Genomic DNA, 27,057 nt, shown 5'->3' with positions numbered 1-27,057 from the left:
TGATTTACTGGCTAAACAAGCACTTGGTAGTGGGGATGTTGATGTTGTAGTTTCAACGAGCAAGGCAGGGGCAAAAAGCCTGATATGGACAGTGATGGTGTAAAGATGTCAGGAGCAGTGGAATAGGGATACTAAGGGCAGGCATCTATTTCAAGTACAAAGGAAAGTCGGGGAGGGGGGGACGGCAGGAAGGGACAGAAGAGAGGAGGCTATTTTTACAAGATTAAGGGTGGGAGCAGCCAGTTGAATAAGACCTTAAATGTGATAGGAAAGCATCCAACAGGAAAGTGATTGCCAGGAAACAGAGACCGTGGAGCTGGTATTGCTACAGTGTGGGCAGTATCAGAGGGAAAAACAGAGGCTGAGATCTATGAGAGAGAAGGGGATACGGGAAATTGGTTTAAAGAGTATTTTGAGTAGAACATCATTAGATATGTTGTTATATTTTTGAAGAGCAACGGGGCTGGCAGGTAGGATGTAGTTTCTCCCGTTCCCTGTCTCACACTCCGGTACAGTAGATGGCGGTAATGCACCATCACGTTGGATGCCAACCGCCGATAAACCCCACCGAAGAAGGAGGAGGACCCTCGGACGACTATCTAGCAGCTAGCAAGGTATGTAGTTATGTGATTTTACAACGCAAAGATCCCATCAAATGTCCCCAAAATATGCCAAAATGTTTTATGCAATTGCGTAGTATGTATGATTAAACATTTGTGTTGATGCAAAGAGACCAAACTAGTTAACGTTAGCTAGCTACAGTACTAGTACAGTATCGTCAATATTAGCCAGCTCGACTGATTTATTATGCTCCAACTAGCAAAGAACCGTAGCAAAGATATTTAGCATAACTAGCTATTAACACTGGCAAGCTTTTGAAATGACAGCAGACTCTGGTGCCTCATTACAAATTGCGGTTAGCTAGTTATCGTATTGAATGAATCCACAGACCTCACAGTCAGCTCAGACTGGCAGAAATGATAGCCTGCTGAGTTCCCCTTGGACCCTCCCTCGGTGACAGAGTTAAACTGTTGTACTCCATCAGAACCCATATAACCTTGTTTTACTCAAATGATGTTTGTGAACAACGTACATGTCAGCGAACACTGTATAGTCTCAACACATGGGTAAAATTAAAATTATACATTTGATATCATTGCATCAATAGCTCTATACATTTTTATCTTATTTGAATTTGACAACCTACTGGTTTTACTTTCAGCTGTAACCATGGTGATGAAGTCATCAGTAGAGGATGACGATGTAGGATGGGGACTGGGTGTCCCAGAGAAGATGAGGAACAATGCAAACTGGGTGGACGTTACACATGAATTTAAAGGGGCATGCAAAGGTACAAACTCATGTGTGTGTGTGTGTGTGTGTCTGTCTGTGTGTTCTGTTACATGCGTTAAAACCATTTTTCAGGATGTGCTGATGATTTGAATTGTGTCGGGGGCTTATGATACTTGTTCCTCTCATTTGTTTGCTGGACAGTTCTGAAATGCCTTCCCTGGTAAATCTGCACAACCAGTAAAAGAAAGGCCAATACAGTAAAGTCATTCTTAATGTAGACCCAGTGATTTCAGCTCTGGGAACGTGGTGCCACCAGTCTGAAATGCAAGCTGGATGGCACAGGTTAGCATGACCTGCTGACCCCATTGACAACAGCACAAGACTAAGTAAACATTTTACTTAAGTGGAACTTAGGATTCACACCTTAGTCAAACTCCTGTTTGAGGATGAGTTCCTGTGTACCTCTTCATACATACGGGTGTTATACACTGTACTACTGTAACACAAATATACTGCTCTGGTTTTTATCACTATAGTTCAGATGGCTGAGCACTCTTGTATTTGTTTTCTCATGTGTTGTATTTACAGAGCTCAACCTTGGGGAGTTGCTCCATGACAAGTTGTGAGTATGAGTGTTTCTGTTTGTTTCTCACACTTCTCTGGGCCATTCATTCAAATGTGTTGTGTTAGTGAAATACTGAAGTGCTGCAATATACATGCATCTATCTATCACTAGACAACACACACACAGCTTTAGGTCTTTTAATGGCAGCGTTTTCAGCAGGTTTGGCCTGTTCGAGGCTATGTCTGCCATTGAGATGATGGACCCCAAGATGGACGCAGGGATGATTGGCAATCAGGTCAACAGGAAAGTCCTCAACTTTGAACAGGCAGTCAAGGTATGGCTCTGAGTCCTGGAGTTTCAGACTGTGAAATGAAAATGTTGGTTTTATGTTGAACCTTTAGTGAGGTGCATTATAGTCCATTAAGACTCTCCCCCACCTCTCCTTCTTTTCCTCTCTGTCGTTGCGCTCTCTTCTCTTCTCTCCTCTCTTTCTCTCTAGGATGGTGCTATCAGAGTGAGGGACCTCAGTCTTCCTGAGCTGATTGGGATCATGGACACCTGTTTCTGCTGCTTGGTAAGTTGTATTTCCTTATCATTACCAAACTGCATCAACCCACTATGCATAATAATTACCAATCAAAACAAACGTAAGTACTTTTAAGTTGTTTGTGTGTGTGTAGATCACCTGGCTGGAGGGTCACTCCCTAGCCCAGACAGTGTTCACCTGCCTGTACGTCCACAACCCCGACCTGATCGAGGACCCCGCCCTCAAGGCCTTCACTCTGGGCATCCTCAAGGTGTGCGACATCGCCCGCGAGAAGGTCAACAAAGCCGCTGTGTTTGAGGAGGTAAGCCGTTTGGTCTCTTTGGGGTTTTGCACGGAACACATTCACACTCTCTCTCTCTCTCTCACTCACACACTCTGTCATGCCAAAGAAATTGGCAAGACACCACCAACAGATCTGGGACCAGGTTAACACAAACTGTCTCTATACCTCCTATAGTCCCGTCTATGGGACACAGTCAAACTACAGTGCATTCGGAAAGTATTCAGACCCCTTGACTTTTTCCACATTTTGTTACGTTACAGCCTTATTCTAAAATAGATTATTGTTTTTTCCTCCTAATCAATCTACACACAATTCCCCATAATGACAAAGCAAAAACAGGTTTTTAGAAATGTTTGCATATATATATATATATATATATATATATATATATATATATATATATATGAAATTACATTTACATAAGTATTCAGACCCTTTACTCAGTACTTTGTTGAAGCACCTTTGGCAGCGATTACAGCCTCGAGTCTTCTTGGGTATGATGCTGCAAGCTTGGCACACCTGTATTTGGGGAGTTTCTCCCATTCTTCTCTGTAGATCCTGGTTGGATGGGGATTGTCACAGCACAGCTATTTTCAGTTCTCTCCAGAGATGATCGGGTTCAAGTCCAGGCTCTGGCTGGCCCACTGAAGGACATTCAAAGACTTGTCCGAAGCCACTCTTGCATTGTCTTGGCTGTGTGCTTAGGTTCACCTTCCAACAGGAAAATGGCCCTTCGCCCCAGTCTGAGGTCCTTAGTGCTCTGGAGCAGATTTTCATCAAGGATCTATCTGTACTTTGCTCTGTTCATCTTTTCCTCGATCCTGACTAGTCTCCCAGTCCCTGCCACTGAAAAACATCCCCACAGCATGATGCTGCCAATTAAATCTTGGTTTCACCAGACCAGAGAATCTTGTTTCTCATGGTCTGAATCCTTTAGGTGCCTTTTGGCAAACTCCAAGCGGGCTGACATGTGCCTTTTACTGAGGAGTGGCTTCCGACTGGCCACTCTGCCATAAAGGCCTGATTGGTGGAGTGCTGCTGAGAATGTTGTTCTACTGGAAGGTTCTCCCATCTCCACAGAGGAACTCTGGAGCTATGTCAGAGTGACCATTGTGTTCACCTCCCTGACCAAGGCCCTTCTCCCCGATTGCTCAGTTTGGCTGTGTGGCCAGCTCTAGGAAGAGTCTTGGTGGTTCCAAACTGGTTCCATTTAAGAATGATGAGGCCACTGTGTTGGGGTGCTTCAATGCTGCAGAAATGTTTTGGTATCCTTCCCCAGACCTGTGTCTCGGACCTCATGGTGGGTTTTTGCTCCGACATGCACTGTCAACTGTGGGACCTTATATAGACAGGAGTGTGCTTATCCAAATCATGTCAAATCAGTTTAATGTACCACAAGTGGAAACATCAAGGATGATCAATGGAAACAGGATGCACTTGAGCTCAATTCCGAGTCTCATAGCAAAGGGTCTGAATAAATAAGGTATTTCTGTTTTCTTATTTGTAATACATTTGTAAAAATGTCTAACCTGTTTTCTCTTTGTCATTATGGGGTATTGTGTGTAGATTGCTGAGTAAAATGTTTTATTTAATCAATTTAGAATAAGGATGTAACTTAACAAAATGTGGAAAAAGTCAAGGGGTCTGAATACTTTCCAAATGCACTGTATGTCCCCTATTCCTCCTAGGTCTTCTGATCTGAAACACTTAGTTTAGTTCTAGGTATAATATTTAAGATCCTGTTCTATGTCCTGTCTCTAGGAAGATTTCCAGGCCATGACGTACGGCTTCAAGATGGCCAACAATGTGACAGACCTGCGGGTTACAGGTGATTTTCATATGGTGGCTTAATTTCCATGTTTGGCATTGCAGGTATAAAATAATAATGTAGTGATGTGTGTGTGTGCCAAGTTAACTTTATACATGTCAATGGCACCAACAGGTATGCTAAAGGATGTGGAGGATGAGTTACAGAGGAAAGTTAAGGTACATGCATACTACTGTCTTCACCATCCACTTACACGTGAACTCTCACAACCGGTGCGAATACAGCTAACAACTGAACACGACTAGACTCTGGCAGAGTGACGAAATACACGACTAAATAATGTATCTGATACTTAGCTGAGATGGCCGCTAGTGTATACAACTCTCTGTGCCACTAACGTAACTCCACAGCTCGTCCGTCACACGTTCTCCTCTTCCTCGCTCTCCTTCATCTCCTGTAGAGCACACGCAGTCGCCAGGGTGAGCAGCGGGACCCGGAGGTAGAGTTGGAGGTAAGACTATCAGTCACTCTGTCTCTGACTATATCAACCAGTCCATCCCATCATCTCTCCCATCCAATAGATGCGGTAAAGCTGTCAATGGAACACAAACCAAACAATAGAAATGCATGGGGGAAAGATCCTGAATCTCCTAACTGCCCCCCAGTAAAATGTGCCTACATTTAGAAACAATAGCCTATGTGTATTCCACACTATGTTGAGGTAAACATCTCAGTATAAAGCTGGTATGGATGTCAACCCCAATACATGTTCATGTCAGCGTCACCAATCAAATGCATTACAGTTAAAAAGTACTTTGTCTACCACCACCGATTTCTGAATGCTAGCTATGCTATCAGCTTATAAGAACGGGAGTTAGCATTTAGCAATTACTTCTTCTAAACCTGAAAAGGAACAACTTCTAAATGTTATGCAGCGAAAATAGCCAAATATCAAAATCTGACTTTAGTATCCACTTTGTGGACCTGTTGCAATACATCAATCAGGACGGATATGACATATCTATCCACTTTGTTAGATTTGTTGAATGTTTGCCAATCCGGCATCCCCCTTCTATCCCCCACGGTTTGACCTCTTTACTGCATCTATGGCCAATCTCAAATCAACCCCTAAACCTTATGCACTTGTGGAGATCTATGGAGGATTTGATGGGTGTTAGCAATATGGTGAGATTCCCTCCTAACCTATCAGAGGACAACTTATAACCTTATCTCTACATCTAATTCTGTCAGAGTGCATAGGCTACAGTGTAGGGGTCCATTTGGGATTAGCAATATCTATTACCCCTGCCTTCTGCCCTGGCCAGTCCACCAGAGCGTGGGAATGAGGCAGCCTTTCATTGAGACAAGTCTGGAATTTGCAGCTGTAAAAAAATTAAAATAAAGCACCAATCCCCCAAAATGGAGAGGTCTCTAGATGGTCGAAATCGACATTTTACGACAGAGCTAAATCTGTGTCCCTAGTGCCTACAAAGATACTGAGAGTACAAAACATTAGGAACACCTTCCTAATATTAACAATTCGTCGGGGCATGGACTCTACGAGGTGTCGAAAGCGTTCCACAGGGATGCTGGCCTTGTTGACTCCTATGCTTTCCACAGTTGTCAAGTTAGCTGGATGTCCTGTGGGTGGTGGAGCATTCTTGATACACAGGAAACTGTTGAGCATGAAAAACTTAGTAGCGTTGCAGTTCTTGATAAACTCAAACCGGTGTGCCTGGCACCTACTACCATACCCTGTTCAAAGACACTTAAATATTTTGTCTTGCCCATTCACCCTCTGAATGGCACACATACACAATCCATGTCTCAATTGTCTCAAGGCTTAAAAATATTTCTTTAACCTGTCACCTCCCCTTCATCTACACTGATTTAATAGGTGACATCAATAAGGAATCATAGCTTTCACCTGGTCAGTCTGTCATGGAATGAGCAGGTGTTTCTAATGTTTTGTACACTGTATAGTGTGTGAGTGACTTGTGTTGTTAACCTGTTTCTCTGCCTCCTTTCTCAGCATCAGCAGTGTTTGGCACTTTTCAGTCGGATCAAGTTCACACGCCTTCTACTGACAGCGCTGATCGCCTTCACGAAAAAAGAGGTAACACAAATAAAATGTATTCATAAAGCCCTTTTTACATCAACAGATGTCACAAAGTGCTTATACAGAAACCCAGCCTAAACCCCAAAGAGCAAGCAATGCAGATGTAGAAACACACCACACACTTTTAGCTTAGCTTTCCTAAAAAAGGAACAAATGGTTGATTTATTTTATTGGTCATGTTGGCTCTGTCAGACCAGCTCAGTGAGTGAAGCTCAGAAACTCATGCAGCAGGCGGCAGATCTCCTCCCAGCCCTCCGCTCCAGCATCGAACATGGCATTCAGTCCCAGAACGATACTACTAAAGGAGGTAACACCCACACACTCCACAATGGCACCAAGGCCCAATGTGTCACTCACTACCATAAAATGAATTCTACACTCACTTAGAAAAACTCTAACTGCAAGTGAACCAGTCACAGTTGTGAACCCTGACCTCCCCCTGCGTTCCAGATCACCCAATCATGATGGGGTTTGAACCACTTGTGAACCAGAGACTGCTGCCCCCCACCTTCCCCCGCTACGCCAAGATCATCAAAAGGGAGGAGATGGTCAACTACTTCAGCAAGCTCATCGACCGCATTAAGACCGTGTGCGAGGTCATCAACACAACTAACCTACATGGAATTCTGGTACTACATCTGTAAATACTACAAGAATAATTTTGACAATACTATTGTACTTCAATATTACATTCTGACAATACTTGTATAATGGTTTGCCTGTTCGACCATTTGTTAAAGGTTGTAGTAATGTCGTTTAAATATTCTTCCAGGACTTTTTCTGTGAGTTCAGTGAGCAGTCCCCCTGTGTCCTCTCCAGGTCTCTGCTGCAGGTAAGGAACATTCTCCCTCATGATTGGTGCATCTGGACAATTCTCTGATCCAGTTCTGATGAATCCTCTCCCTGTCTCTAGACAACGTTTCTGATCGATAATAAGAAAGTGTTTGGGACCCAACCAATGCAGGACATGATCAAAGATGCTCTGAGGTACTTTGTCAGCCCACCAGTGCTCTCCTCAAAGTAAGTCATAGAAGATTGGAGTGCTTCTTTCTATGGCCCTACCTTCAAATGCTTTAGAAATGCATCCTTCCTTCCTAGAAGTCGTTAGAGATCTGAATTGGTATTTGTAATATGGTGGCAATCTTGCGTTCAAATATCTCAAGGAAATAAGGATGCATTTCTGAGGTATTCGAGTTCAAGCTCTAACTCTACCTCTGTCTTTGGAACTGACTGATCCATGTGCTGCCTCTGCAGGTGCTGCCTGTATAATAACCACCAGGCCAAGGACTACATTGATTCCTTTGTCGCACACTGCTCGAGGGTAAGTCAACTGGCTGCGTTCCAATACATCTTCTCTATATTAATGCCACAATCCTTCATTTGTTTTTTCCAGCCCAAATGGCATCCCCTCCACTTGGTTAGCATAAGGGGAAATGTAACCACTCATGCATAGATGAAGCTGTGGCTCTGACAGTCCTTAATATCAACATAATATTGTTTCCAAACAATGGAGTAAAACAACCCTGGACTGTTTCCCTGCAGCCCTTTTGCAGTCTCATCCAGATTCACGGACACAACCGCGCTCGGCAGAGAGACAAACTAGGCCACATCCTGGAGGAGTTTGCCACACTGCAGGATGAGGTGTGTGTGTGTGAGAGAGAGAGACCGTATGAGTATGCATTGCTGTTTAGCGATGTAAATGATCTAATGTGTGTGTGGGCGTGCTCGACTGTATGTTGCTGTTCTCCTGTGGTTGACTGTGGTGTGGGGGCGCCCCCTGCAGGCAGAGAAGGTGGACGCGGCGCTGCACAGCCTGCTGATGAAGCTGGAGCCCCAGAGACAGCACCTGGCCTGCCTGGGCACCTGGGTCCTCTACCACAACCTGCGCATCATGATCCAGTACCTGCTCAGCGGCTTCGAGCTGGAACTCTACAGCATGCACGAGTACTACTACATCTACTGGTGAGCGTGTGCCATGTGTACACTTGACCGATTTGTGCTGTAAGAAAATATGTTCGGTGTTCACTTGATTGAGGTATGCTTGACTGAGGTGGTGTGTAGGTATCTGTCAGAGTTCCTGTATGCATGGCTCATGTCCACTCTGAGTCGGGCGGACAGCTCTCAGATGGCTGAGGAGCGCCTCCTGGAGGAGCAGCAGAAAGGACGCAGCAGCAAGAAAATCAAGAAGAAGAAGAAGGGTCAAGGAGGTCAGGATTAAATCATACATTATTTACATTGAATTTAATCCATCTGGTACTACACTGCTGCCACCCATCCGTAACATGCTCCTCAATAAGGATGTGTTTTCGCCTGCAGCTCGCCCCCTCAGCAGAGAAATCACCATGAGCCAAGCCTACCAAAACATGTGTGCTGGCATGTACAAGGTAAGTGTACACACACACACACTTGTCCTAAACATGTTACGTGTTCTCTGTCCTGGCTCAGTTGCAGTCCCATTTTCTATCAAGACTACACACACACACACACTGAACTCCTGTCTGTTGGTGCAGACTATGATAGCCCTGGATATGGATGGAAAGGTGCGGAAGCCGCAGTTTGAGTTGGACAGCGAGCAGGTGCGCTACGAGCATCGCTTTGCCCCCTTCAACAGTGTGGTCACTCCCCCGCCAGTCCATTACGTCCAGTTCAAGGTACTGTAGTGTTACTAACCGTTGCTAGCTCTGATTGTGTGCATTCCAGGTTGACTTAAATTGCAGACATGCTGCACAGAATATCTCAGGAATTAAATGTTACAGCGGAAATTAAAAAGACGACCTGTGCCTCTCGGTTTATGTCGTCTGTAGGAGATGTCTGATCTGAAGAAGTACAGTCCTCCTCCTCAGTCAGCTGACCTCTACATGGCGGCCAGTAAACATTTCCAGCAGGCCAAACTGATCCTGGAGAACGTCCCCAGCCCTGACCCAGAGGTCAGTAAGCTCTTTAATACCTAATAGTGACAGAGGTTGTGCCTCAAGTTTGTGGGTCTAAATGTGTTTTTTTTTGTGTGTGTGTGTGTGTTGCTAATTGTTGCAGGTGAATCGCATTCTAAAAGTGGCCAAACCCAACATTGTGGTCATGAAGCTACTTGCCGGCGGGCACAAGAAGGAGACAAAGGTAACAACAATGCAAGGAGCAAAACACACTACAAAATATATTGGGAAATTGAAACATTGTGATCAAATGGTACTCCCCATTTCTAGGTACTACCGGAGTTTGATTTCTCCACTCACAAGTACTTCCCTGTGGTCAAGATCATCTGAATCAGAGCCCTGCATTACTATGACAACTCATACCCAGTACCCACCTCCCTGACCCGGTCTCCGTACACCAGCTTTTTCCATCTGCGTAACTGTGGTCGCTATGATAGGACAGAGGGAGACAGTGTCTGAAGTTGGTTGACCAGGACAAGATCATCCTTTACCCAATTGTCTTTTTGGTCCTGACCCACAAAGGACTACAAATACCAGACATCCCAAAGGACAGAAGAACTACATCCTTCACAATACCAAAAACAGACTTGTCTGACTATGGTATTAAAATGATTTATTTTGTCATCCTTCTGTGCTACATTTCCTCAATAAAAAAAAGATTATTTAACAGTTCAGTAAGCAACAAATCCATTGTAACAATCTAAATAGAAAAAAAATCTAACTCATGTTCAACCATCATTTCCATTTGAGTCGGCTATAAAAAAAAGAAAATCGTATCTGAAACATTTACAGTAGTGGGTCTGCCTGGTACACCAAGGATGCACAGAGGCCACTTTTACCAACAAGTTACAAAATAGTTATTCTATGGTGTGCAGGACACATGACCATCAAGCTTTGACTATGCAGGGTTGAATGATCCCTGCAAACATTTCAAATTTTAAAACAAAAACATTATTCACATTGTCATACAGCATGACATCTCATTTTCTATTGGTTTATGAAACTACTGTAAGAACTGCTAAGTGTAACTAACTGCACATGAAGTCATTATCAAGACTAAAGAGTGAATCAGAATTGCTGATTAGATGAGTAAATCGGAGTACAGTTCTCTAACAGCACGATCTGGGTTGTTATCACATACAAACTATCATTTCACATAGCAGTTCTGAGATCCAAAGTCTGTTTTTATACATTCACTGCAGAAGACTTAAGTATATTAAGGCGAACCGTGAGATGCTTTCACTGAAAGAGCAGAAGTCTTACACAGACTGTAGTCTTGACAACAGTTCTGTTGAGAAGCTGTAGTCCCTCCCTGGTTCGGTAGTGGATTGTGAATGGAGGAGGGTCTTAGCTCCCACCTTTCTCCAACCACCTAACAAGACCAAAAATTAGATATTTATCTCACTAAAACAGACTGTGTATGTGTTACCTCAGAACTGAGCGAGCTCTGCCTGTTTGTCAGCCTCAAACTCTCCTTCATTCTCGTCGTCTCCGTTGTAGTCCGCCAGCTCTTCCTGCATTTCCCGTTCAGCCTCCTTATCTACGAGTGAACACATCAGCATCTTTACTATACATTAGAGCTGGGACGATACACCAACTATACCAATCACTTATCGCAGGCATTTTGCTGACATCGTTCATTACGATAAGTAGCCTTTACTAGAGAAATGTGAAGTTTGGTTAGGACCCCCACCCGAGTGGGATGTTAGGACCCCCCCCCGAGTGGGATGGTTAGGACCCCCCCCCCCACCCGAGTGGGATGGTTAGGACCCACCCCCCCACCCGAGTGGGATGGTTAGGACCCCCCCACCCCATACGAGTGTGACCCACCTATGTTCTCAGCCATCTGGTTCCGTTGGTCTGGGTAGACCCCGCCCACTATCGGCTTGTCTGCATCGTAATCCTCCTCAGGATCCTCCACCTTCTCCTGACCAATAGGAGCCTCTTCTTCCTTCCACTGGCTAAGCTGAATGTCATCAGCACCAGGGTCGGCATCAGGACTAAGCTGAATGTCATCAGCACCAGGGTCGGCATCTGGAGGGGAAAAAGATTGCCGTCCGTTTACATTTCTCACATCTTTGACTCTGTAAAGGCAAAAACCTTGGCAATACTAGGTTTCACTATTTCCCATTTTAGATACTTTCACACAAAGTATACTATTTTATGATTATGACGGAACAAACTGGCTTATCCTCCCTGGACTTGTGGAACGTCTGGTATGGAGGAGGTTGTACAGTTTCTGAGATGGTGGGTGCAGGGTTGAGGCTGTGCGAGTCATACCCTCTATCTGAGGCTCTCCTCCGTGTGTGTCCATCACCTCCAGCTCCGTGTCCTCGGACAGGTTATTTTTCTGGGGCTTACTGGCCCCCTCTACAGGCCCCGGTTGGTCCCCCTTAGCATCAGCGGAGGGCAGGGACTCTTTAGGGGATAGCGCAGGAGTGTCGAGAGCTAGACAAAGGGCAGCATCCAGTTCGTATCAGACAACATACACATGTCAGCCTCTCAGAAACAAAACTACCAATTCAAGACGTGTTGTACTTGCCTAAGGGGTAATGGTGAATATGACTGTGGTATAAATGGTGTGTATGTAATGTCATGTCAAAGATGAGTTGATAAGGAAGTGGGAGAGCTGGTATGAAATTGTCTTATTGGCCCAGATCCTTCCACTCTCAATGAGAGCAGCCATCTTGTCCTGTACCTTTGTCTACTGCGATCTCATTGGTCTCCAGCTCTGAGGTTTTGAGGTCCACTGCAGGACCTTTGGCCGCTGATGGTTCAGGGGTGTGGCCGTGGACAGGAGTGGTCTTAGTGTCATCCAGCCCTGCCTTCCCAGGCCCCTCTTTATCTGACACGCCCACCTCAGTGGAGCCAATTTTCTGTGTGGGTGCGGCATTTGTCTGCAGGGAAAATACAGTCATTTGTATCCAATTTCATACCATCTTGTGTATTTTTTATTTACCAAACAAAACCACTAATGACAGTGGCAAGAAAATGTATTAAGTCATAAGACAAATTGCATTTTTCTTGTCTATATTGAATACATAATTTAAACATTCACAGTGTAGGTTGGAAAAAGTATGTGAACCCCTAGGCTAATGACTCCTCCAAAAGAAAATTGCTGCACTGTCGGGAACTAGAAGCACAAACATGTCGCTACACCCGCAATAACATCTGCTAAACCAATAAAATTTGAATCAGGAGTCAGCTAACCATGCCTTGAACAAAAGATCTCAGAACACCTAAGATTAAGATTTATTGACTTGCATAATGTTGGAAAGGGTTACAAAAGTATCTCTAAACACCTTGAGGTTAATCAGTCCACGGTAAGACGAATTGCCTATAAAAGTTCAGCACTGTTGCTCCTCTCCCTAGGAGTGGCCGTCCTGCAAAGATGTAAGAGCACAGCGCAGAATGCTCAATGAGGTTAAGAAGAATCCTAGAGTGTCAGCTAAAGACTTACGGAAATCTCTGGCCCATGCTAACATCTCGATGAGTCTACGATACATAAGACTAAACAAGAATGGTGTTCATGGGAGGACACCACGGAAGAAGTCACCGCTGTCCAAAAACAACATGGCTGCACGTCTGAAATTTCTAAAAAAGCACCTGGATGTTCCCAGCGCTACTGGCAAAATATTCTGTGGAACTAAAGTTGAGTTGTTTGGAAGGAACACACAACACTATGTGGAGAAAAGAAGGCAAAGCACCAACATCAAAACCTCATCCCAACTGTAAAGTATGGTGGAGGGAGCATCATGGTTTGGGGCTGCCTCAGGGCCTGGACAGCTTGCTGTCGTTGATGGAAAAATGAATTCACAAGTTTATCAAGACATTTTGCAGGAGAATGAAAGGCTATCCACCCAACAATTGAAGCTCAGAAGTTGGGTGATGCAATGGCCCAAAACACAGAAGTAAATCAATCACAGAATGGCTTCAACAGAAGAAAATATGCCTTCTGGAGTGGCCCAGTCAGATTCCTGACTGTAGCATGACATCGAGAGCAGTTCACCCCAGACATCCCAAGAATATTGCTGAACTGAAACAGTTTTGTAAAGAGGAATGGTCCAAAATTCCTCCTGACCGTTGTGCAGGTCTGATCCGCAACTATAGAAAACATTTGGTTGAGGTTATTGCTGCCAAAGGAGGGTCAACCAGTTATTAAATCCAAGGGTTCACATACTTTTTCCACCCTGCACTGTGAATGTTTACACGGTGTGTTCAATTAAAATGTATAATTGTTTGTGTTATTAGTTTAAGCAGACTGTGTTTGTCTATCGTTGTGACTTAGATGAAGAGCAGATCATGACCAATTCATGCAGAAATCCAGGTAATTCCAAAGGGTTCACATACCTTTTCTCACCACTGTGTGCACACACACAGGTCAGCCAAGCTATACTGCATGAGGGTCTTAACAGTGGTGTATCGATACAAAGAACTAAACTCAGTATGTCAGATTATGGAAATTGTGTTGGGACTTTTGCCAGGCAGCCACTGTTCAGGGTCATGTCGGGTAATGTTCTGATTGTGAGTCAAATCCCTGGATGTACTTAATGAGTGAGCCAGTTAAATGGGGGATAGGTAAGGTCTACAACAGGGTTCTCCAACTGGCAAAATTATTTTATTTGGCCCCTCAAGTTGAGCAAAACATTTTTGTTATAGCACCAATTGATTTTAATTTTGTTCAAGTATTCCCACGCGTAATAGATAGACGTGAAATATATTTTGTCAAATATGATCTGTTTGGGCTTCTTGCGGTCAATTTGCAGTCTACAAACTATTGTGTTCCAACCATCCGCTCAAGAAAAACCTTGTCCCACAGCTAAATCTAGTTGATGTGAGCGTTGAACATGGTTACCGGTTTACCTGGGAGGACACTGCTGGGTTCTTCATCTCCAGTTTCTTTTGAACTTCCTGCTTGGCTGCAGCCACCATTTCAGCACAGTCCTCCCTCTGTGCTAGTATCTGAGTGTTACACTGAGTCCTACACAAACACCACATGTTATTACTTGCACATTAAGATTTGATAAATTACCTCTGACAAGGTCACATAAGACCGTAAAAGTGTGATGCATGATTATCTGTCATACACGCTCCATAAATGGCTGGACTGTGTATAATAGAGGGCCTTACATGTCATAGGTGAGTTTTTTGTTCAGGGTGTTCAGATTGCCTTGGCAACTCTGGAATTCTTTCTGAACTTTACCCAGGTCCTCATTTAGCTCATTTAACTGACCTGCAGAGACAAATTCACAGGTAGTATTAAGTCCTGACTGGGGATAAAAAAATAAACTTTGGTGGATATTAAGAGACTGAGATTTCACAACACTGAAGACAGAAAAGAGACAGGTAGGCAGAAGCACAAAAAAAAGTGTCTTACTTTTCAGGTCCTGTATTGCTTTGGTGCTGGACGATATATTTATCAGTTGGCTTGCCTAAAGGAAAACAGACGACTCTTTTTTTTTATCTGTGTGTGTGAACCCAGTAGGTACTCAGATGGTCACAATTCCCTTTCCATGCTGCCATGGTACCACACCTTTACTGGGAATTCACACAAACACACTCCATAAACAATAGGTTCCTTCATCTGTAGGTCAGTGTACCTATCTGAGTGAGGGAAACTCAGGACTGGCTACCAGCAAGGTGGCGTATACAGTATGGGCAACTCAGTACAATCCTTGATCACAAAGAAACTGATAGTACTAATTTTAGAGGCCCCATTTTTTTTTTTTACATTATCAAGCCAATTTCCTGCAATTCTACTAATTTCTACATGGAGCTGAGAGGAACGTTCAAAACTACAAAGTGAATTTCCTGCAATTCTACACATTTTGCCATGGAGCTGAGAGAAACTGTTGCCGTTTTAAAGCAAATGTCCTGCAATTCACCCTGGCTAATGCGGTGTTCTTTTACGCAAACATAAAATCAATACTGCTAAATTCCTTTTTTGGAATTTTCAATTCTCCCAGTCTAACTTTTATTTAGGTGATTGTAAAATCTCAAAGATTAATATTAGAAAAATATATAGGTAAGTTATCTTTTCTACATATTTCATCTCTGGTTTAAGTCATTTAAGTTTACAGTGTTTTTCCAGCCTGAAAATGTATCATTCTTTTATTACACCGTTTAGACTTTTCAATGGCAGAAAAATCCCTAGCAGTAATTCAATGACGTTTAGAATATACAAATGTGTTGGTCACACTTTACATGTTGCGTTGTCCTGAGGGTTGCGTGTTGATGAACAACTGTGTGTGTGCAAGTTAGAAGTGGTGTTGTGCTCAGGTGTGTATTATGCGTCCATCTATGATGCAGTGCTCAGGTGAGTACACTCCAGTACAGTAAACTACCTTTTCCTGGCTACAGGTGTTGTGGACTCCCTCCAGCCTCTTGTTCAGGCTCTGCATGCGGCTGCTCTCCTCTTTCAGCCGCTGAATCTCTTCTTGGAACTCGTTCTTCTTCACCTCCACTGCACCACGCTCTGACGCCGCCCGACGCATCTGCGCCTCCAACTCGTACAGCTTTGTCTGCCCGCCACCACAGCACACACAGGGTGTCACAGGGTCAGAGTAGCATCATTCAAAACAAAGGCTTGGAGAATCAAACCCTGTTCTTTAAACACTTAAAAAGCGTTACAAAATTAGCTCACTCATTCTGCTCTCTGTGACATGGCCCTTGTTCAAATCACATACTTCAGCTTACCATATTCATTCATCTAAACAGCTTGCCTTTCTCCATACAACTTCTCCAACAGGCTCGGCCTTGTTTCCAATACACTTCAAAAACACAGACTGTAACCCTGGGATTAGTTTATGCCCTTCTCTAAACCTAAACCCTAACTCCAGCCATTAGTTACACCCCCCACTGTAAACAACACCGATTAACTATCTTGGTTTAGTTATAAATATATTTGATTAAAGATCACACACACACCTGTAACTCCAAGATCCGTGAGTTCGACACCCAGTAGTTGAAACCCAGGACGAGGACACAAGCGATCAGAGCACCAATCATAAGAGGAGGAGACCGCCCCCCCTCGACGACCATTACCCAACCCCCCCCATTGCCTCCTGAAGACGAGTGAGAGTGATTGGTTAAACACCTAAAAAACAGAACCCTAGTGACAACAGGGCATAAAATCTGTCATGCAGTTCAGTGAAAAGCTAAAGGGATACTTGAGGATTTTGACAATGAAGCCCTTTATCTACTTCCCCAGAGTCAAGATATACTCGGAGGTCTCTGCGTGCAGTTTGAAGGAAATTGTTAACTAGCGTTAGACCAATGACAAAGTCTATGGTAACTGCTAACATGCTAGTATATACACGATGGACTTCCAGTCATTGCGCTAACGCTAGTTAGCATTGACTTGCAAAATTACCTCTAACTTCCTTCATACTGGATGCAGAGACACAATTTTTATGTTATCATGAGTTCATCTGTCTCTGGGAAACTAGATAAGGGGCTTCATTGCCAAAATCCAGAAGTATCCCTTTAAGTCTGGGTGTCTACAGTCCTTGGTGGGTGTGCTGTGAAATAGGTTTGGGTAGACCTTTTTTACATGAGTTCTTGGCAGAAGGTTTCGGGTTTCTTGCATGTCATAAGCTGTGTTGTGCTCAGGTCTGTACTGTGTGTCTGCCTCTCAAGTTAGTCAATGCAAATAACTGGTACAGGAACAGCTTTATTGTCAAGATCACCATTGTTAGTATCTGGGATTATAGGGAGCTGATAATGCAAGACAAGAGAGACTAACTCTAACCTTACTTGCATGAAACCAACTCAACTGGAAGAGCATGCAAATCATGAATCATGCTTCACGATTAACAAATTACCTACCTCTGTCAAACCATATCTACATAGGTAATGATAGCTATCCGATTAGCTAGCTAACAATACTGCTAATGGGGCTTGCTCAAACCACGGTAATGTCAGGAGAAAGTAGCCACCTCACCATACTTAATATAAACGCAACATGTAAAGTGATGGTTCCATGTTTCATGAGCTGAAATAAAACATTTCAGAAATGTCCCATATGCACAAAAAGTTAATCTCTAAAACTGCACAAATTTGCTTACATCACTGTTAGTGAACATTTCTCATTTACCAACGATAATCCATCCAACTGACAGCTGGGGCATATCAAAAGGCTGATTAAACAGCATTTTCATTACACAGGTGCAACTTGTGCTGGGGACATTAAAAGGCCACTAAAATGTGCTGTTTTGTCACAACAATACCACAGATGTCTCAAATTGAGGGAGCGTGCAATTGGCACGCTGACTGAAAATGTCCACAAGAGCTGTTGCCAGAGAATTTAATCTTAATTTCTTTACCATAAGCCTCCTGCAATGTAAATTTAGAGAATTTGGCAGTATGTCCAACTGGCCTCACAACTGCAGACCACGTGTAACCACAACAGCCCAGGACCTCCACATCCGGCTTCTTCACCTGCGGGATAATCTGAGAACAGCCACCCGGACAGCTGATGAAACAGTGGGTTTGACCAACCGAATAAATTCTGAAACCGTTTCAGGGAAGTTCATCATCATGCTCGTAGTCCTCACCAGAGTCTTGACCTGACTGCATTTCGGTGTCGTAACTGACTTCAGTGGGCAAGTGCTCACTGGGACGCTGGAGAAGTGTGCTCTTTACAGATGAATCCCGGTTTCAGCTGTACCGGGCAGATGGCACTCTGGCGTCGTGTGGGCGAGCAGGTTGCTGATGTCAACGTTGTGAACCGAGTGCCCCATAGTGGCGGTGGGGTTATGGTATGGGGAGCCATGAGCTACGGATAATGAACACAATTGCATTTTATTGATGGCGATTTGAATGCACAGAGATACTGTGACGAAATCCTGAGGCTGTCGTGCCATTCATCTGCCGAGATCACCTCATGATGTTTCAGCATGAAATGACATGCCCCATGTCACAAGGATCTGTACACAATTCCTGGAAGCTGAAAATGTCTTCCATTGGCTGCATACTCACCAGACATCTCACCTATTGAGCATGTTAGGGATGCTCTGGATCGACGTGTTCGACAGTGTGTTCCAGTTCCTGCCAATATCCAGCCACTTCGCACAACCATTGAAGATAAGTGGAACAACGTTTCACAGGCCACAATCAACAGCCTGATCAACTCTATGTGAAGGAGATGTGTTGCGCTCCATGAGGCAAATAGTGGTCACAACAGATACTGACTGGTTTTCTCATCCACGACCCTACTTTTAAAAAGGTATCTGTGACCAACCTATGCAGATCTGTATTCCCAGTCATGTGAAATACGTAGATTAGGGCCTAATTAATTTATTTAAATTGACTGATTTCCTTATATGAGCTGTGAAATTGTTGCATGTTGCGTTTATATTTTTGTTCAGTGTACATACTACAAGGACAGTAAAACAACCAGTTCAAGCTAGCGCGAGTAAGAGACTCATAACCTCGTACGAACCATCCTGATCTCGCGACCTCACATTGTTTCGCGTCAAGGTATCCGCGAAGTCAGGATGGTTCGTACGAGGCTAAGCGCCTTTAACAGTAGCTGATTAAACTCAACGATATGGGTTATTGTGTGGCCTAATGTATTGGTCGCTAATTAGGTCAGATTAATCTGATTTGTTTAAAGTAATTAGAAAACAGTGATCGGACATGATAAAAAAAAAACTATTTTTGAATAGTTGGCAGAACAGACAAATTAGTTACCTAGTTATGTGGCTAAAACGGCAAACGTTAGCATGATGTAGCCTAGTTAACGACGTTAGTAGATAGCTAGAATATAATATCTGGATATGGTTACAACTTTAGCTTAGCTAACTATGATATTTTGAATCAGTGAAATGTATTCTGAAAAGTGAGGGTAACACAGAGCAAATCTCAGGTCATCAACATCTGAGTCTGCCTCTGATAAATACCTATGTGCCTCTGATTCATGTACAGTAGCCAACCTTTATGCTAGCTAACAACAGTTTAGGCTAGCTAGCGTAGCTAGTTGTTGACAAATCTTACCTGAAAGCTGCTTCACTGTTTAAGCAAGGATATGTTTTGACAGTGAATGGTCCGTCCACTTTATAAGCTAGCTACGAGACTCTTTACATAGCTAGTTCAATTAATATTCAGCACTGTTTCAGTCTGATTTCCATTCTCGTTGGGAGGGGGCGGAAGCTGTGATGTTTAGCTGGCTTGCTTGAAAACGCGGAAGTGGAGTCTAGTGATGCCAACACTGCAACAAGGGTTAGTGCTATTCGATTTCCTTGGGACGTCCACAACCTACTTTAATTGGGTAACCTCAGAGTGGGTACGTACCCAATATCCCGGATACCACCGATCCTGCTAAAAGTAGCAGGCAGCCATCTTTGGAAGCTGTATCAGCCCTTCTCTGCAAGTAGTAGTCCCATGGAATGTGTATACAACCACGTTAGAGACAAACAAAACAAGAAAATGGCATGGATGCCAAATTGAAAGGACATACTTTATCAACTGTACCTTTAGTACAATCTTTTTTTGAATTAATTTTTTTACTTTTCCTCCCAGACATTTTGAGGAGACTTACACTTCTGGTTTTCATTTTTCCCCTCTAATCAAGGACGCCCTTTTCGCACTACTGCGCTAAACCATAGAAATTGATAGCAGTGGAAGAAAAAGTACCCAATTGTCATACTTGAGTATAAGGAAAGATACCTTAACCCTCCTATTATGTTGCGGGTCAATTTTACCCATTTCCACTTTTGAGTTGTCTAAAATACAAGTTGTCTCTTTTTCTCCATGGAATTAAATGAGTTTTCCTCATTTAAAGTCATGAGCCTAACTTCAAAATGTAGACACACTGATGTGTTGTGGAAAGTCTGTGTAGATTTTGTATACAAACATGTTGTGGGTCATTTTGACCCGGAGGCTTTCATCTGTATAGATATTTCCACAGGTCCAAATTAAACAAGTGTCTTTGATGTAATTTGTTTTTACAATTATGTTTGGGTGAAAAGGAGCTTTCCCAAGCTTCTCTTTCTTTGCGCGATCTCTGACACAGACACTCAAAAATGAGCTCCAAAAGATTTTCAGTGAATGAAGCCTAATCACAAATTCTGGACTGTGACAGTAAAATAGAAGAGGTTTCAGAGACAGAGGACATTTCAGAGATAGAGGACAATGCTGTTGATGATCCAGATTGTGCATTTTTCTTTGGTGAAGAGGATTCAGGGGAGTCTGCCATACCATCCCCTCCATCAGATGAGAGCGCATGCAACAACCATCATCCAGAGACGAGAGGACATGGAAGTCTAAAGATGGTAATATAGAATGGACACCGTCACCACAACAAAGTCAAGGTAGACGGTCAGCTTCCAATGTAATCAAAATTGTTCCAGGGCCTACACGATTTGCTCTGCCACCCTCAACAAGACAGTAAAACCAGCACCACTTGTGTATAATGCAATAAATACACCTGCAGAAAGAACACAGGTACATTGTGTTCAACATGTGGAGAGAGACTGAAGGGAACATTTTGACCAATAGGGTCAAATCACACCTAAGTGTTACTGTTACTGGGAAATACAAGAAAAATGTCTACTTGGGGAAACAAATGCTTGTTTGTGAGAAGGAAATATGTTTAACAAATAGGTCTTAAATGTTGAGTTTTTGAAATCAAATGTATTTGTTCTTTCTGAAATCTCTGACAAGACAAAATAAAGTTTGGGCAGTTTTTACTTTATTCTTTGACTGTCATGAGTGTGTTTAAACTGTATAAACATACTTATTTTTCAGCAAAGCACAAGGGTTAATAGAAAATGACTCAAGTAAAAGTGAAAGTCACCCAGTAAAATACTACTTGAGTAAAAGTCAAAGTATTTGGTTTTAAATGTTATTAGGTACAGTGGTGGAAAAAGTACTCAATTGTCATATGAGTAGAAGTAAATGCTATTTATAAAATTCCTTATATTAAGCAAACCAGATGGCAAAAAGTTTACTTTTTTAAATTTATGGACAGACAACAGTACATTCCAACACTCAGACATTATTTACAAACATGGTATTTGTGTTCAGTGAGTCTGCCATATTGGAGGCAGTAGTGATGACAATGCCTTATATTGATAGGTGCATGAATTGACCCATTTTGCTGTCCTCCCTGAGCATTCCAAATGTAACGAGTATTAAGGTGTCAGGGAAAATGTATGGGAGTAAAAAGTAAGTTTTTTCTTTAGTAATGTAGTGGAGTAAAAATGAAATTTGTCAAAAATATAAAATAGTAAACTACAGATAGGTTTTATGTATTAGTTTACAATATCAAGGTCTCATTCCCCTTGTCAGACGTTAGGGCGGAGGACAACATGTGGCTTAGTTGATATGTAAAATACCTATTCAGGTTTAAGGTCTGGCATGCAACAAGACCCATGTTATTTAAATCTGGTGCCCGACTGAACAGTCAATGACTTTGCATTTAACCATTGATTGACGCATGCAACGTCTGAGCTGGGCGCGCGACTCCAGACTGCCCTATGAGCTGAACCAAACCAACCGAGCCTAGGTGTACTCCGCTGGCCTGGTTAAGCATCCGCCATAATTGCTGGAACTGTGCTGGAAAAGGCAATGTGAAAAGTAAATGTTCGGGCGGCACCTTTGGGTGAAAAGGGTACAGGGGAGCACAAATAACTACCAGGTTGAAATAAAAACAGTTGGGCTTGTTTGAGTTGTAAGGCTAAAGCAACAGACTGCAGAAAAAAGTCGATGAATGAAGTCGGGGGAGGTGCCTATGCGACAACCGAAAGTCAGACACTAAAGTGGTTTTCCAACAGCAAGGCTCAGATCAACATTGCAGTGTTGCCATTGTTTATTCAAGTTTTTCTTTATAAAGTTTGTTGAAATAAACATTCGCGCGGGCCAAACAAAAACACCCTAATGATTGGTTGATAATAGAGCCTCCCACAATGCATGCAATGGCTGCAGCATTACGTTGGTGAAGAACCACTTAAAAAAACTTGCAGTCAAAACTAAATTACCCTTGATCACATGATTTATGTAAAGTTCATTCAGTCTACATGTTGGCGCAAGTCGGAAATATTTTATCCCCATAATGCAACACACGTTGAAAGGCAGTGACCAGCAATGGCCACAGACTTGACAAAAGTGATCCGCTTGAATGAGCCCATTGTTTTTGACCCCAGGAATAGAATGACAAAGATTGATTTTTCCCATAACTTTTTCAAGTGTAAACAAACATATGTATGGTTGAACAGTGTAAACAAAGTAGTGCCCTACAATCAATGTATATAAACTTTTTTTAAACAAAGTTTATTGTAGAAAATATATATATTTACAAACAGTATAAAAAAGTAACGGTTTTAAAAAACAACTAAAAAGCACCAAAAGTATTAATCTAACAAAAGGCTAAAATCACATTTAAGATTAGGCATCATTAGCACAATAACCTTTTAATAGTACTCCAATTTGGCACCAATGGCACAAGAAAGGTAAACACAGATATATATAAAAAATAAAAATAAATAAAAAATAAAAAACTCAACAAGGGGCAGAGTTGTGGGTTCAGAACCCATCATCAGACTCGCCACCCATTCTCCCCAGAAAGCAGATCTGTTGCAGCATCTCAAACTCTGAATAGCGTTTCACCTCTGTGCTCCTGACCCTACCCTGCCCCCTCCAGAAGCCTTTGACCCCAATGACCCAACAGATTCCAAACGCTCACTCATGTCACTCAGACTGGACCTTACAGAGCTGTTACTATGGAAGCTGTCGCTGTAGGCATGGGAGCAGTTGCTGTAATTAAAACTGTAACCATGTGAGCCTTTGCCATTACTGTGGTGAGAGACATTACGATCACGGGAACCTTTGCCATAGGAACCGCTACCCTGAGAGTCATTCCTAAGGGAGCCTTTGGCATACGAGTCATTTCCATGGGAGCCGTTGCTATGGATACTGTTCTCAGTCCCTGACACCTGTCGGCCCTCCGGTTGTGAGGGCGAGGGATCCTTCTGCTGATTCTCTCCACCAGACTTCGCCACACAGGGCTCACTGGCTAACTCACTAGCAGGGACGGGGGGCACTTTCTGTGGATCACCCTCTGGCGAGAACCCTCTGAGAGTGGCTGGAGCTCCGGTGGTGAATCCGTTAGGCTGGCCCTCTGATGAAGCACTGGGGCCGTCGCCTCCCTGGAAAGACAACCCAGAGAATGAGATTGAATAGGACCCAAGCTACTGACAGATATTCACCACCGACACTTGAATATCACTATAACACTTGAATATCTAGCAAAGAAACACCATCCCTGACGACAATCTTAGTACATACATACTGTACACCACCCACACTGCACTGAGACTGTATTTACAGAAGGTGCCGCATCAACCTTATCTCCCGTGTCCTGGTCCCCTGCCCCAACAAGAGGCCGTCCAACACTGGAGGACAGCTGGGGTCGCCCGAGCGGGCCAAAGTCAGACTGGTCAATCCCTGCCATGGAGGCCAACTGGCCCAGTCTGAGAGACATAGCAGAGCATAGGGTACGTGTTAGAATACACAGGATAAACACTGGAGAAGCAGGATAATCATTACACTACAAGTAACATCCCCTCACATCTAAACCCTCCAATCGGAAAGTAAGTCTCAATATTTGTCCCATTGAGGTGAAACTCCACACATTCGAAGAGAAACTGTCCATTTCTTTCTTTACCGAGGAACTTATTGAACCCACCAATACATATTTTGCCAGTCACAAGGCTTACCCAGCATCCTTGAGCAGGTCCAGGAAGGCGTGGAACTTGCCGAAGGAGCTCTCGATGCTGTCCAGAACCGCATCGTCCTCCAGAACACTGGAGGGGCCAGTAGCAGGAGCATGCAGTGCCTCCGACAGGGAGAAGTTGATACTGCGCAGCCGAGCGTTCTCCAACTCATACTAAACAGACATAGCAGTTGATCGACAATTAAAACACACACACACACACACACGATAAGAATAAAAAAAGGGGCATAGGTTACATACAGTACCAGTCAAAAGTTGGGACACACCTACTGATTCAAGGGTTTCTTTATTTTTCATATTTTCTACATTGTAAAATAATAGTGAAGACATCACAACTATGAAATAACACATATGCAATAATGTAGTAACCAAATTTCATTTTTACTCCACTACATTCCTAAAGAAAAAAAATACTTTTTACTCCCATACATTTTCCCTGACACCTTAAGGTACTCGTTAAATTTGGAATGCTCAGGGAGGACAGCAAAATGGGTCAATTCATGCACCTATCAATATAAGGCATTGTCATCACTCCTTTTTCATTTTTTTACATTTTAGTCATTTAGCAGACGCTCTTATCCAGAGTGACTTACAGTAGTGAATGCATACATTTCATGCATTTAAAAAAATAAAAGAAATTGTACTGGCCCCCCGTGGGAATCGAACCCACAACCCTGACGTTGCACACACCATGCTGGCCTTGCAAACACCATGCTCTACCTACTGAGCCACTGGGAAGACCCCCAAAGTAAAGTAACCACCCTTTGCCCAAAGTAACCACCCTTTGCCTTGATGACAGCTTTGCACACTCTTGGCATTCTCTCAACCAGCTTCATGAGGAATGCTTTTCCAACAGTCTTGAAGGAGTTCCCAAATACACTACCGTCCAAAAGTTTGGGGTCACTTAGAAATGTCCTTTGTTTTCCAAGAAAACATACATGAAATGAGTTGCAAAATTAATAGGAAATAGTCAAAACGTTGACAAGGTTATAAATAATGATTTTTAATTGAAATAATAGTGTCCCTCAAACTTTGCCTTGGTCAAAGAATCCTCAATTTTCTGCAATTACAGCCTTGCAGACCTTTGGCATTCTATTTGTCAATTTGTAGAGGTAATCTGAAGAGAATTCACCCCATGTTTCCTGAAGCACCGCCCACAAGTTGGATTGGCTTGATGGGCACCTCTTACGTACCATACGGTCAAGCTGCTCCCACAACAGCTCAATAAGGTTGAGATCCGGTAACTGTGCTGGCCACTCCATTATAGACAGAATACCTGCTGACTGCTTTTTCCCTAAATAGTTATTGCCTAGTTTGACGCTGTGCTTTGGGTCATTGTCCTGTTGTAGGAGGAAATTGGCTCCAATTAAGCGCTGTCCACAGGGTATGACATGGCGTGGCAAAATGGAGTGATGATCTTGTAGAAGGAAGGCTATTTTACCCTGTACAAATCTCCCACTTTACCATTAGCAAAGCACCCTCAGACCATCACATTGCCTCCACTATGCTTGACATGGCATCAAGCACTCCTCCAGCATCTTTTCATTTTTTTTATGCGTCTCACGAATGTTCTTCGTGATCCGAACACCTCAAACTTAGATTTGTTGGTCCAGTGTCTGTGTTCTTTTTCCCATCTTAATCTTTTCTTTTTATTGGTCGGTCTGAGATATGGCTTTTTCTTTGCAACTCTGCCTAGAAGGTCAGCATCCCGGAGTTGCCTCTTCACTGTTGACGTTGAGACTGGTGTTTTGCAGGTACTATTTAATGAAGCTGCCAGTTGAGGAATTGTGAGGCGTCCGTTTCTCAAACTAGACACTCTAATGTACTTGTCCTCTTGCTCAGTTGTGCACCGGGGCCTCCCACTCCTTTTTCTATTCTGGTTATAGCCAGTTTGTGCTGTTCTGTGAAGGGAGTAGTACACAGCGTTGTACGAGATCTTCAGTTTCTTGGCAATTTCTCACATGGAATAGCCTTCATTTCTCAGAACAAGAATAAACTGACGAGTTTCAGAAAAAAGTTATTTGTTTATTGCCATTTTGAGCCTGTAATCGAACCCACAAATGCTGATGCTCCAGATTCTCAACTAGTCTAAAGAAGGCCAGTTTTATTGCTTCTTTAAATCAGAACAACAGTTTTCAGCTGTGCTAACACTTGCAAAAGGGTTGTCTAACAGCCTTTTAAAATTATAAACTTGGATTAACTAACACAACGTGCCATTGGAACACAGGAGTGATGGTTGCTGATAATGGGCCTCCGAAGAGCCTTTGTAGATATTCCATTAAAAAAATGTATTTGCCGTTTCCAGCTACAAGAGTCATTTACAACATTAACAATGTCTACACTGTATTTCTGATCAATTTGATGTTGTTTTACTGGACGAAAAAATTTGCTTTTCTTTCAAAACAAGGACATTTCTAAGTGACCCCAAACTTTTGAACAGTAGTGTATGCTGAGCACTTGTTGGCTGCTTTTCCTTCACTCTGCAGTCCAACTCATCCAAAACCATCTCAACTGGGTTGAGGTTGGGTGATTGTGTAGGCTAGGTCATCTGATGCAGCACTCCATCACCCTCCTTGTTGGTCAAAAGCCCTTACACAGCCTGGAGGTGTGTTTTGGGTCATTGTACTGTTGAAAAACAAATGATAGTCCACTAATCGCTAACCAGATGGGATGGTGTTTGGCTGCAAAATGCTGTGGTAGCCATGGTGGTTAAGTATGCCTTGAAATCTAAAGCCCAAAGAAAGAACCCCCACACCATCTCCTCCATGCTTCACTGTGGGAACCAGACATGCGAAGGTCATCCCGTTCACCTACTCTG

General features: G+C 43.1%; 3 protein-coding genes across 8 annotated transcripts in view; 1 reads left to right on the top strand and 2 right to left on the bottom strand.

Moving 5' to 3' along the window:
- The first annotated feature begins 348 nt into the window (after positions 1–348).
- Positions 349–10,172, top strand: naa35 (N-alpha-acetyltransferase 35, NatC auxiliary subunit). Of its 2 annotated transcripts, none has more exons than XM_014172173.2 (23): positions 349–614; positions 1,223–1,351; positions 1,882–1,915; positions 2,075–2,192; positions 2,358–2,432; positions 2,539–2,706; positions 4,450–4,516; positions 4,631–4,674; positions 4,917–4,967; positions 6,489–6,572; positions 6,768–6,882; positions 7,026–7,204; positions 7,348–7,407; positions 7,489–7,595; positions 7,830–7,896; positions 8,118–8,216; positions 8,359–8,537; positions 8,637–8,782; positions 8,892–8,959; positions 9,086–9,226; positions 9,380–9,502; positions 9,609–9,689; positions 9,776–10,172. In XM_014172173.2, the coding sequence occupies exons 2-23, from the start codon at positions 1,231–1,233 to the stop codon at positions 9,833–9,835; spliced, it is 2,187 nt and encodes a 728-aa protein (XP_014027648.1). In that variant the 5' UTR covers positions 349–614; positions 1,223–1,230; the 3' UTR covers positions 9,836–10,172. The 2 variants fall into 2 exon arrangements, with proteins under 2 accessions (XP_014027648.1, XP_014027649.1); XM_014172174.2 differs by having other exon boundaries at positions 537–614; positions 2,078–2,192.
- golm1 (golgi membrane protein 1) lies at positions 10,102–19,852 on the bottom strand. Of its 3 annotated transcripts, NM_001140208.1 has the most exon segments (12): positions 10,102–11,045; positions 11,336–11,539; positions 11,786–11,953; positions 12,204–12,402; positions 14,369–14,486; positions 14,636–14,738; positions 14,883–14,937; positions 15,850–16,026; positions 16,433–16,534; positions 16,536–16,557; positions 16,559–16,569; positions 19,502–19,640. In NM_001140208.1, coding segments are annotated over 11 exon segments (1,263 nt in total). In that variant the 5' UTR covers positions 16,564–16,569; positions 19,502–19,640; the 3' UTR covers positions 10,102–10,935.
- A 2,904-nt stretch (positions 19,853–22,756) lies between these two features.
- The window catches only part of cep78 (centrosomal protein 78), a 30,319-nt gene continuing 26,018 nt past the window's right edge, over positions 22,757–27,057 (bottom strand). For 2 of the 3 annotated variants that reach the window (XM_014172177.2, XM_014172175.2), the window contains 3 exons: positions 24,223–24,392; positions 23,832–23,976; positions 22,757–23,652 (listed from right to left, as the gene is read on the bottom strand). In XM_014172177.2, coding sequence (XP_014027652.2) covers positions 23,110–23,652; positions 23,832–23,976; positions 24,223–24,392 — 858 coding nt within the window. In that variant the 3' untranslated portion in view covers positions 22,757–23,109. The remainder of the gene's footprint in view (positions 23,653–23,831; positions 23,977–24,222; positions 24,393–27,057) is intronic. The other variant, XM_014172176.2, reaches the window with a different exon arrangement.

This window comes from Salmo salar, chromosome ssa24 (assembly GCF_905237065.1).
Source record: "Salmo salar chromosome ssa24, Ssal_v3.1, whole genome shotgun sequence".
Classification (NCBI taxonomy): Eukaryota; Metazoa; Chordata; class Actinopteri; order Salmoniformes; family Salmonidae; genus Salmo; species Salmo salar.
Note: the sequence above shows the minus strand (reverse complement) of the source record. Positions and strands in the feature narration are given on the sequence as shown.

Bases quoted from the DNA above. Each gene is read 5' to 3' on its own strand.
- naa35 (XM_014172173.2), top strand. From the start codon at position 1,231: ATGGTGATGAAGTCATCAGTAGAGGATGACGATGTAGGATGGGGACTG. The intron at 2,433-2,538 runs GTAAGTTGTATT...GTGTGTGTGTAG, and splicing joins ACACCTGTTTCTGCTGCTTG to ATCACCTGGCTGGAGGGTCA. The intron at 9,690-9,775 runs GTAACAACAATG...CCCCATTTCTAG, and splicing joins GGCACAAGAAGGAGACAAAG to GTACTACCGGAGTTTGATTT.
- golm1 (XM_045706571.1), bottom strand. From the start codon at position 16,546: ATGGTCGTCGAGGGGGGGCGGTCTCCTCCTCTTATGATTGGTGCTCTG. The intron at 16,027-16,432 runs GTGTGTGTGTGA...GGTGGCGGGCAG, and splicing joins CACGGATCTTGGAGTTACAG to ACAAAGCTGTACGAGTTGGA. The intron at 14,938-15,849 runs GTAGTTTACTGT...GTTTTCCTTTAG, and splicing joins ACACCTGTAGCCAGGAAAAG to GCAAGCCAACTGATAAATAT.